The sequence below is a fragment of the Cydia strobilella genome, chromosome 13 (genome assembly GCF_947568885.1).
Source record: "Cydia strobilella chromosome 13, ilCydStro3.1, whole genome shotgun sequence".
NCBI lineage: Eukaryota > Metazoa > Arthropoda > Insecta > Lepidoptera > Tortricidae > Cydia > Cydia strobilella.
In genome coordinates, this window is record NC_086053.1 from 17,269,005 (window position 1) to 17,281,652 (window position 12,648).

Consider the following 12,648-nt stretch of genomic DNA (forward strand, 5'->3'; position numbering starts at 1 on the left):
ACTTTTATGGAAACGGCGTATGTTAAAAATAAGATGGTGATCGTAAACGGGACTTAATAAAAAAACCGGACAAGTGCGAGTCGGATTCGCCCACCGAGGGTTCCGTACTTTTAAGTATTTGTTGTTATAGCGGCAACAGAAAAAATTCAACTGTGATAGCTAGTCACGGTTCATGAGATCAAGCCTAGCTGGTGACAGACAGACAAGCAGACAGACAGACAGACAGACGGACAGTGGAGTCTTAGTAATAGGGTCCCGTTACCCTTTGGGTACGGAACCCTAAAAACCAGTTAGCGAGATAACTCGTAGTTATGGTGGTGCCAACGAGCCAGCGTTATAACTGGGTGTAAAGTCAGGAATAACAGGACCATAGGGCTTACAGAAACCACGTTCGACGTGTTTCCTCTCCGTCGCACTTGTAAATTCGTAAGTAAGTGTGACAGGGAGGCAACGCGTCGAACGTGGTTCGCGGTAGGCCCTCCGGAGTAGTTAAGCAGGCGAGGCGAGGTGTTCAGAAGAATTCTATAACTATTCCTAATAACTATTCCTGCTAGGCTACCTCGTCCTGGTTTGTATAAACTTTTTAGCATTCCATTTGGAAAAACAAATTTAGGTCGTAATTCTGCCCTTTTAAGAATGGCAAAATCATACAATCACATCCCAGGCTCTGCGGGAGTTGACATATTCAACGACAAACTTGAACAGTTTAAAAGAAAGGTGACGAAATATGTTGGCTCACTGGATGTCCCAAAGTAGTTAGTTAGTCATAGTTTCTTAAAAATTCTAAAGTAATACTTAAGAGCCAACAGGAGTGGTCATTTCTCCATACAAACGTACTCGACTGTTTCCTCCGTGGTTTTTGAAGCTAGAGCAATGATTTTTTCAACACAGATTAATATTGTCAATATCTGTGTCGGTGTGTTTTGCTTTTTTTGATATTTTTGTTTTTTAAGGCGCTAGAGCCCTTCACACATGGCCAAAAATGGCCTCACTGACTATGCCGCAATAAGAGGCGTGGTATTCAAAACTGATATCAATTAGCCAAAAAATCAAAACAGTCCGACACAGACAATTTCATAATCATTTAGATTTCCAAATTTGGTTACGATTGGTTAAGTTTTGGAGGAGGAAACAGTCGAGTACAAAACCTCGATTTTTGAGATTTTTACGCAGGATTTTTCGCCTAAGCTGCAGTTGTTCTTATCGCACTAATTTTAGGGGCGGGGTCAAGTTTCTAAATACGTACACAGACAGAAAAGTGATGTGACAAGATCGATAAACCTTTTCAAAGTCGCGATTTGCCTCTTAGTAGGCGAAGTAAGTAAAGTGAGTATGCACTTTGGCCTCAGGGGATATCGTTTAACACTATTTATTATTCCTTGGTTCATACAAAGCTGAGCTGACGCACTAGCTACGAGATTAAGTCCTGGCTACCCCCCAAAAAGGGAGGGGAAAAGTCGGCTTCTGCGGTCCAGTTTGCCTCTATTTCTACATATCTGTTGCTATGAGATCAAATTTGGTATAATTTTTGTGTAAACTAGGGACGAATAATTTATTTTAGAAATAATAGTTTCACATTTTCATACACAAATCTGAATATATGAACGAAACATTAAAATCATATATAATTTTTGGTCACTGATTTGCTCTTTAGAAGCAAATTGTGGTGATTTGCACTAAAAATTAATTACACAATTTAGTCCATTTATTCGTTATTTAGAAAAGTATCAGTTCTAAGTATGTATTCATTCATTGATTGTAAAAAGAATTAGTAATACTTTGGTTAAAATATTGTTTTATATTTTACAATTTTCACTATTATTCTAAAATTTATTTTAAATAAAGTATTAATCGTGATCTTATTAAGTATGTATATGAAAAGGGCTCCACGAGGCGAAATACTTTTTACGCCAATTATTTTCTTTTTTTTTAAATTTACAACAAAGACGAAAGTTCGAGAAAAATGTGGTTACTTAATAATTGCCTAACTTGTTGAAAAAATAACTTTACATACTATCAACTTATAACCGTAGTATATTCCATGATATGTTTTAAATGCACCATATTTTTTTCTAATTTTTAAAAGAATATTTAATACCTTTAAAATAATATCTGTCTGTCTGTCTGACTGTCTGTCAATCTATCTGTCAGTCTGTCACCAGGCTGTATCTCATGAACCGTGATAGCTAGACAGTTGCAATTTTTACAGATGATGTATTTCTGTTGCCGCTATAACAAGAAATACTAAAAACAGAATAAAATAAATATTTAAGTGGGGCTCCCAAACAACAAACGTGTTTTTTTTGCTGTTTTTTGCGTAATGGTACGTTTGCGTTTTTTGTTAATAGCTTTTGAACTTTTTTTATGTGGGAATGCTTCGAATACATTTTTCTAGACATCATTCCGAATCTAATGAGGTATCATACGTATTTTTAGGAGTTAGTATCTCTATTAGTGGCAGCCGTACAAGCCCAATTTCAAAGAAAAACCGCAAATGGATGTACAGGTTAGCCGTTTGGCACACGCATACTGAGGTAAAACAAAATTTTTGACCCGCAGTTCCTAAAAAAATCCCTTAGGAGGGGTGTGCTAGAAAATTTTTTGTTGTATGGAAAAAAACATTTTATTTTCAAAAACCTATCGTGTGTGGTATCATACAAAATGGCTTTTTGAGGCGATTCTAAAAGTATACCACATCATTACATTTTAGCCATTTTTTTTTGTAAATAAAAACAAATAGAATTTTCAAAACATACCAAGTTTGGGGTCAAGTTAAAGGGTTAAAGAGGTATTTCCCGTTGGATATATGGATATTACGTATCATTGTATGATTAATATGTACCGTATCTGCAGTACAGTTCCATAAGTCTCGTAAAATAGGTATTGAAGTAGAACGGCCGGTCCGGGCCGTAGCAACTACGCTCGCATTCCATTGCTAATTGTTCTGTTTATAAGTTATTGATATACCCGACAAAAAATAAATAAAAAAAAGTGTTTTTTGTTTAATTTAGTTTAATTTGTATACTTTTAGTTTAAGTCATATATGTTAATACCTACAGTATTAAGTTATTTGTTATAGGTTAAGTATGCGCTCACCGATAAAATGTATTTTGCGTGAAAAAACAATTAATTCTCGTGTAAGTGAATATTTATTATGTATTCTTATGAGAAAATAAAGATCTTTAAACCTAACTGTGTCACTTTGTATTAAAAAAAAAACTAAATAAAATTATTTTTAAAATTGCTTTTTTTGGGTTAGATATGAGGAAATCACGTATCATTTGTGGTATATTGTACAAAAAAAAACAGCCATATCGTATCTGGAGGGGCCCAAACTTGGTATGTTTTGAAAATTCTTTTTGTTTCAATTTAAGAAAAATGGCTAAAATGTAATGATGTGGTATATTTTCAGAATCGCTTCAAAAAGCCCTTTCGTATGATAGATAAGAGAAGAATACGATAGGTTTAAAAAAAAAAGTTTTTTTATACAAAAAAAGTTTTTTTATACAAAAAAAAGTTTTTTTATACAAAAAAAAGTTTTTTTATACAATAAAAAGTTTTTTTATACAGAAAAAAGTTTCAGCACTCCCCTACCAAGGGATTTTTTTTTAGGAACTGCGGGTCGATAATTTTGTTTTGACCTCTAGTATACGTGTACCAAACGGTTAACCTGTACATCGATTTGCGGTTTTTTAATGCGAACAGCTTATACTATATTTTTAACCACCTTGAACGTTTTGTAGACTAGACTATTGTCCCAAATTGGGGTTTCTTATTCATTCCGACCAGGATTAGGAGCTCTTCAAACATACCTATTTTAATCAAAATCTGACTCATAAATAAAAAACGGACCATTAATAAAACTGTATAATTACATCAACGTAAGAAATATCTCATGTCACATGTTTCTTTGTTATGATAATTTTATCTAACCTGAGGCTTTCTTTTTTCTAATCAACGAAGCCGGAGAGCTACAAATTTGTTTTTCATCACACTTGCTCGAAAAAATCTTAAAGATCAAGTAAGTTATAAGTAAAATACTTTTTTTAAAGTATAAGGGTGTGTAAGGGAGTTTTACTTCTAAAATACTGACAATTATAATTTAGTATTTTTGTTTATAATATTAAATTGGATTAATTTAATAGCCGTTTAAAATATTTAAATTACACAAAATTTTCAATCGTGGCTGAATGCCGAAGGTCTGTGCCTTAGATGCCTAACCTAACCTAACCTGTCAAGAAATGACAATATGGCGGACGAATATTAGAAATGTCACCGTATTTTATAATTATTTCCCTGAAAATTTAGTTTTTCATCACAAGTGTAACGAAAACCATTGTGTGTAACTCCGGGGGTAAGAATATTGTAAACTCCTCCTTTACAAAATCTCACTTACCCCCCTCGTTGCACAATGTAGGTACTAATAGCACAGCGTGTCGAAAGTTGATACTTTCCGCACGGAAACGAGAAAAGAAATGATTGTTTTTTTACTCTCCTGTAAAAGTCAAAATGTTATTTGGATTGCAGGTTGTAGAAGGATATTGAATTCAGCTACCTAAAATCAAGAAGTTAAATCACAATAACAGGAAATAAGTAAACGCTCAGTGGTGGTAGCGAGCTAAGCTAACGGAAAAAGTTTGTAAGAACTAGCTATAGCCTATGATATGCCTATATAGCGGGCCGCGACCGCGACACGACTTGCAGGCATAAGGTCCGTGAGCGCAAATGACGTGCGCGTCTGTGTGCGTGCACCACACACACGGGGATATAGCGGCGCCGCCCCCGTCAGCGCGACGCAGATAATCAGTTTGAAATCTCAAAATTGAGAATTCGCTTAGCTCCTGTTGGCTCTTAATAAAATATTAATAAAATATTTTTATAGTAAATATTTTAGTTAATGTAATGTACTAATTTCATATAGCCATAAGTTTACTGCATGTTCACTATTGTTCACAGGTACAAGACACTTATATAAGTTGTGGTTACCTATAATTACTAATTATGTAAAGATGTATTATCTGTTGGTAATCCTAAATAAAGAAAATAAAAATAAAAAGAATGATTGCATTGCACATATGTGACGTTTTCAACCAAAAGGTACCACATTGTCACTTGTCGATAAGATTGTTTTTAAATTAATGCTATATGGAAATAGCGCCTTATTGACAACCGACAAAAGTACCCTCTTGATTGAGAATGGCACATATTAACGGCCTCCTAGCCTAGTCAGTTATAATAGTTACTAGTATAGTATTATATAATCTGTTTTAACGTGCAGAAATAAATATCGAGAACATTTCATGGGAAACTTGCAATTTTTGAAAATTCTCTGGCACATTGCTAATTGCTGTGCATGTTATAAAAGTGCCGTTTTAAACGATGCCAGAATAGCAGACAAACCGTTTTTCCAATATAATAATACCTACCTTGGTGTAGCAGTAGCACTCTTCAGCCCTCCCACACTTTATACGACGCGTCCGTTTCATGTCCCGAAATAGAACACAGCTGATTCTCTATACACGACGAAGCTTACCGAAGTTACCGATATATGGGCTCAGTACGACCAGTATTATTATGACCTCAACATACGTACTAACTCATTAGTTAGTACTGAAACGTACTACGTATGAGGTCATAATAATACTGGTCGTAGGTTTCTAAAAATACATAGATTCGACACAAGTCTTATTGAGATTAATGTGGGACATACGTACTAACTCATTAGTTAGTACTGCCATGTACTGCGTATGTTGAGGTCATAATAATATGGTCGTAGGTTTCTAAAAATACATAGATTCGACACAAGTCTTATTGAGATTAATGTGGGACATACGTACTAACTCATTAGTTAGTACTGCCATGTACTGCGTATGTTGAGGTCATAATAATACTGGTCGTAGGTTTCTAAAAATACATAGATTCGACACAAGTCTTATTGAGATTAATGTGGGACATACGTACTAACTCATTAGTTAGTACTGCCATGTACTGCGTATGTTGAGGTCATAATAATATGGTCGTAGGTTTCTAAAAATACATAGATTCGACACAAGTCTTATTGAGATTAATGTGGGACATACGTACTAACTCATTAGTTAGTACTGCCATGTACTGCGTATGTTGAGGTCATAATAATATGGTCGTAGGTTTCTAAAAATACATAGATTCGACACAAGTCTTATTGAGATTAATGTGGGACATACGTACTAACTCATTAGTTAGTACTGCCATGTACTGCGTATGTTGAGGTCATAATAGTATGGTCGTAGGTTTCTAAAAATACATAGATTCGACACAAGTCTTATTGAGATTAATGTGGGACATACGTACTAACTCATTAGTTAGTACTGCCATGGACTGCGTATGTTTAGGTCATAATAATATGGTCGTAGGTTTCTAAAAATACATAGATTCGACACAAGTCTTATTGAGATTAATGTGGGACATACGTACTAACTCATTAGTTAGTACTGCCATGTACTGCGTATGTTGAGGTCATAATAATATGGTCGTAGGTTTCTAAAAATACATAGATTCGACACAAGTCTTATTGAGATTAATGTGGGACATACGTACTAACTCATTAGTTAGTACTGCCATGTACTGCGTATGTTGAGGTCATAATAGTATGGTCGTAGGTTTCTAAAAATACATAGATTCGACACAAGTCTTATTGAGATTAATGTGGGACATACGTACTAACTCATTAGTTAGTACTGCCATGGACTGCGTATGTTTAGGTCATAATAATATGGTCGTAGGTTTCTAAAAATACATAGATTCGACACAAGTCTTATTGAGATTAATGTGGGAAATACGTACTAACTCATTAGTTAGTACTGCCATGTACTGCGTATGTTGAGGTCATAATAATATGGTCGTAGGTTTCTAAAAATACATAGATTCGACACAAGTCTTATTGAGATTAATGTGGGACATACGTACTAACTCATTAGTTAGTACTGCCATGTACTGCGTATGTTTAGGTCATAATAATATGGTCGTAGGTTTCTAAAAATACATAGATTCGACACAAGTCTTATAGAGATTAATGTGGGACTTTTGTCAATTTGTGTAATAATGTAGTATAATATAATGTTATATGTAATATTTATTTATTTAATACCTGTAAAAGTCAGACCAAGCTGACTCTGCGTGGCATATGCAATGAAAAAGTGTGACAATGACATCATAAATGTAAGATCTCTATTATATTATGAAGTTTACTCACTTTGTTCTATAAGCTTACACCGCTTACACATCCGTGTAGTCCGTCCAGTTTTTGAGTTGTGTTAATTTGATCCTTTTGAATGTTAGTATGTACCACAGATTATATAATACTGGTATGTACCTACCTATCTATTGGCCTTAGTTGCCTGATATATAAATATTATTTGATTTGATTATAAGTCTAAAGCTTTATATATACTCGCCATTCAATCTGAATAGCAACCTTACATCAGTTACATTCGTGCAATTTACGTTCTTCCCGTATTAGGCACTACCAGCAACTTAGACAACTCTAAACCTTAGCTTAATAGAATAAGGTGCACATTGAGTTAACTGTGTCAAAGAAAAGTACACGACAGAATTAGGAAAGGGAGGCTGAAAGCCCGAAACACGTGCAATGAAAACAATATAGGCATTGTATTTCGCAATTAAACATTTTCCACTTATTTTGAGATACAATTATACGAAACGCGAAACGAAGATAGGTAATTGGACTAATTAAGGCTCAAGGAAGTGTGCTTGAGATATTTATTTTAACGCTCTTATATTTATATCTACAGTTCCTTAAACTAGAGATTGGAGTATACTACAGTGCTAAAGATAAAGTTTACATACATACAAAAAAACCTTTAAGGATCTCTTATTAGGTATAACGACGAAACAACGCTTTAAAAATGCTCAATCTTCAATATTTCTATTACACTATTAGTTTCACTTGTGTTTTAAATCTTGTGACTTTTTGAACCACTTCCTGGTTTCTGATTCAGTTTCAATTTGGAGGACTTTGGTAATTCCGATGACAATTGACAACACAATAATATACAAACATAAGCTGAGAACGCAGTGCGATTATTTTTTTGCGGTTTCAGAACCGCAAAAGCATGCTTCATGAGCGCAGGCACTTAAAATACTGAAACCGCAAGAAATTAGACTGAAACCGCAAGAAATTAATCGCAGTGCGTTCATTTATATTTCCGAAATGTACATATGTAAATCTTGACATGTAATTTATATATATTACCAATAAATTATGAGTATGAGTATGAGTTTAAGTAAGCCATAGAGCTGATTTTAGACTCTGACAAACTATGATAGCAAATGGACCTCCTCGATGAAAAACACAAACACATCCAGTTAGAAAGGGCTCAAAAAGTACTTGATAGACATGCAAATGAGAAGAAGTAGGTACGCCAGCAATAAAAGTGTGTATAACAAAACACATTTTGATAGTAACTTTTCTCCATTTAGAAATTTATTAATCGTGGACACAAAACATACAATCCATTGAGATTCTTCTTTTTGGAACTAGTTTTAAAATATTGACTTTTAGCGCTGTAGCATGACTCACTGCTAAAACTAATAGTTCACAGATACCGTTTTCATTATTCGCTATACATTCACAGTTCTTAGTTGTATCAACTCTTGACCAATCGTTTTGTCGTCGCAGTAAGGTTTACGAATGGTAATTCAGTAGTTGAAGTTTAGCCAATTAGAAGCGAGCATCACTCTCGTCTCGTACATCTTCAAGTTCGATTGAAATTTGAAACTAAGAAGGACGAAGCACAGTCTAGCTTGTATTAAGACATTTAATTCAAAGTCTGATACCACTCTCTAGTATCTAAAATTCGTCCAAAGCTCATATCAAAAGTGAACCTGACTTCAATGCTACGCTTCAGTGCTTGGGTTGAGTTTATCACATGATAACGGTAAGATAAGACTATCCACCATAGATGAGGGTAGACGAATGGAGCACGAGGAAAATGTTCACCACTAGGAACACCAATATAGGAACATAAGTAAATGCTCGCAGTGCTCGCACCAATAAGAATCCACTGCTTCGCTCTTGCGATCTCCAACGGATGATCCTATAGCATCGGTCTATATAATAGAGGGTCTCATAAAGAGATTAATATCTTAGCGAGAATCTTTCTTATCGAGCTGCGTGCTTCACCGTTTTCAAAACAGGTACGATGTTATGTAAAACTCCTGCCCCACAGCCTTTATTTCGTAGGCAAGATAGAAACTTCAGGCAGAAAAGGCTTTCTCTCCCTTTCTTCCTCATCGTCCCCCGTCGACAAATTCACAGGATCCTCACTCTGAACACACTCAGGAATCACCAAAGGGCCTTCTTCATCATCTAACAACTCATGGAGTAAGTTCAAACATTGTCTTTTAAAGAGCCTTCGTTTTTTCAAAGGCAACTCTTGGTAGTCATTGTAGATTCCTTTGAAGAACTGGAAGTATGAGCAGTTGTCATCGGGCCCGAAGGATAGGGAGGAGGAGGAGTCCTCGTTGGGCTCGGGTTTGACCTCGAACTTCTGGCCCAAGGCGAGCCAAGGGCTGGACATGAAGGGCTTGATGTCCACTTGCTCGCTGGAACTGCCTTCGGCGTCAGGGTAGGTCGGGGCCCACGGAGATGGTCGCCTGTGAACGACAAACATTGTTTAAAGTTTAAGACAAGAATTAATGTTATTAGACAGATGTCATTATTACTAATGAATCTAGTGCAAGATATAATTACCTAACACTAAATCTCCTGTATGTCGAAATTTTTGCATGATAATTGTGTTTTTGAACCAGATAATCTCTCTGGTTTGCCTAAAGGTTGACTGGTAGAGAATGCCTAATGGCATTAAGTCAGCCTTTTGAACTGTAAGGTTTTCTTTGGTGCAATAAAGGTAAATAAATAATCTAACAATAATCTGGCGTAACACAAACCTTAAATATAAATAACTTCAACATTTTTTTTTTCCTGTTAAGTTCTTTAGTTCGGCAATTATACGTTTGACGCCTCTGATACCTTTTGGGGTTCCAAGGGATAGTTCAAAATATACTGTACACCTCTACAGGTATACTCACACGTCAGTCGCCATGTGGTCTCTAAGGAAGTCCAGTTCATCTGCCAGGTACCATCTGGAGACCATCCGCCCTCGGCCTGTCACGGCGCCGCTGACCTCGTTCCTGAGGTGACGGGAGTAAGAGTTGCGGATGTGGGACCATTTCCGACGGACGTCGGCCACTGCACACACAAGCGATTACATGATTATTGATAACAAAACTTGCGTGAGGCACAGACATATTAAACATATTACTAACGGGTCACTCACGTATTTTAAGTCGAAAAACGCTCACGTCAACGCAAGCTCCTGATGACGCTACTCGGTACGGAGTGAAACATGTCGAGCGTTTTTCGACTTAAAATACGTGAGTGACCCGTTATTAATATTATTGATAACTCCGAAAACTGCATAGATCAAGGAAAAGCTAATTGGAGAGTTCGTGAAGGTGTAAGTACCTAAATCAAAAACCGGCCAAGTGCGAGTCGGACTCGCCCACCGAGCGTACTGTCTAGTATTTGTTGTTATAGCTACAACATAAATACATTAAATACATCATCTGTGAAAATTTTAACTTTCTAGCTATCACGGTTCATGAGATACAGCAGACAGACGGACAGTAGACTCTTAGTAATTAGGGTCCTTTGGGTGCGGAACCCTAGCTAAAAAGGTAAAATAATAAAATCGCGTTAGACCCGTTAGTAACATCACATAATTATGTTAAATAACCCCAAATTGTTTTGACCTCCCATTTGAAACAATTTTGTACCGATCTAGGTGTCAACTTATAACGGCCCTTCGTACCAGTCCAACCCAACACTTACAAATTATTTTGACATCCCATTTCAAGCAATGCCATATTATAATGAATTTTACCTTTCAGAGTTTCTCACAGTTCCAGAATATCATGGGAGGTCCCATTTGGAAAAATATCTACCGAACCGAACCATGAGCACAGGGCGGACGCCCTTTTGTAAGTGTTGGGTTGGACTCATACATCAAAACCGACCAAGTGCGAGTCGGACTCGCGCACCGAGGGTTCCGTACATTACATAATTTTAACAATGTATTTTTTATGTGAAACGTGAGTGTAACCGCAATTTACGGTAAAAAAATTATGACGTATTAAAAAAACTACTTACTATAGGTAGATCTCGTTCAAACCAAGTTTCGGTGGAAGTTTGCATGGTAATGTTGTACATCATATATTTATTTCAGTTTTATCGTTCTCTTATTTTAGAAGTTACAGGGGGGGGGGGACACATTTTACCACTTTGGATGTGTCTCTCGCGCAAACTATTCAGTTTAGAAAAAAATGATATTAGAAACCTCAATATCATTTTTGAAGACCTATCCATAGATACCCCACACGTATGGGTTTGATGAAAAAAAAATTTGAGTTTCAGTTCCAAGTATGGGGAACCCCCAAAATTTATTGTTTTTTTTTTCTATTTTTGTGTGAAAATCTTAATGCGGTTCACAGAATACATCTACTTACCAAGTTTCAACAGTATAGCTCTTATAGTTTCAGAGAAAAGTGGCTGTGACATACGGACGGACAGACAGACAGACATGACGAATCTATAAGGGATCCGTTTTTTGCCATTTGGCTACGGAACCCTAAAAATCACTTGCGTTTCCATGTGTGAACGGCACGTCTGTACACGCGTCATGCCTCATAGTGTGAGTAAGTTGCTTAAAAATAGTACTGAGCGGTCGGCAAGCGGCCGTCAATCTGCTGTCGCGGGACGAGGTAATTCGAGTCGGGGCGGTGCGTGGCCGTTCTATATGATAATACTATTGCTTATTCTGTGCCATGGGTCTCTAAAAATGTTGTTTTTAGTCCTACTTACCACTCCAACCCATATGATCCGCCACCTCTTGCCACAACTGCTTAACCTGGCTGTAGTAAGAAGCCACCGGCATGTTGTTCCTGGCATACAGAAGTCTGCGCTCGCGCACCAGCTGTATCATCCTCCTGTCATCCGCCTGACTCGAGTCCACCAGCCTGCCAACATCCGGAGTCTCCTCGGCTCGGCGTTTTGGCATTTTAGCCAATTTTATGTTCATTTAGGTCACTATTTCACTTTAAATGAGGAAAAAAGTAAGGATTGATGATCCACATTGAGGATCCTTTGTGATGCTACCGGGATGCTAACAGATAAGATGTCCATAAGTCGCATGAACACATTTGTTGTAGATGGCGCTAGTTAACAAATTCTCACATAAATTAAAATCAAATTAATTTCGCTTTATTTAGGTTACAAAGCGAAGTTTATAATTAGCGACTTACATAAAAAAACTAAAACAATAACATAGGTTCAGTTATCAGTTAGTACGTTCACCCATGTAAGATGTCAACAAATTGTACACTTTTGAAGTGTATAGTCGGAACTCTGCAGAGTTATCTCGGTCCGACTGGCATTTGCAGTGACAAAGTGTGGTGATGTCATCATTTATAATGAATGACACTCCCACACTTTGTTCTTTCTGTCCATATCGGTGCAACTGCAAAGTAAGCTTACACGGACTCTAATTGTTTTCCGCGTAACTCCTAACGCCACCTAGTGAGCGCGTTAAG

The 12,648-nt window shown here is 36.6% G+C and overlaps 1 protein-coding gene across 2 annotated transcripts in view; it reads right to left on the minus strand.

The window, feature by feature from the left end:
- Window positions 1-7,650: 7,650 nt before the first annotated feature.
- Window positions 7,651-12,648, minus strand: part of LOC134746773 (uncharacterized) — a 35,354-nt gene continuing 30,356 nt past the window's right edge. Inside the window, exons 1-3 of one of the 2 annotated variants that reach the window (XM_063681301.1) lie at window positions 11,921-12,206; window positions 10,090-10,249; window positions 7,651-9,654 (exon numbers count right to left, since the gene is read on the minus strand). In XM_063681301.1, the coding sequence (XP_063537371.1) occupies window positions 9,231-9,654; window positions 10,090-10,249; window positions 11,921-12,137 (801 nt within the window). In that variant the 5' untranslated portion in view covers window positions 12,138-12,206 and the 3' untranslated portion in view covers window positions 7,651-9,230. Of the gene's footprint in view, window positions 9,655-10,089; window positions 10,250-11,920; window positions 12,207-12,648 lie in introns of those variants that run through there. The other variant, XM_063681303.1, reaches the window with a different exon arrangement.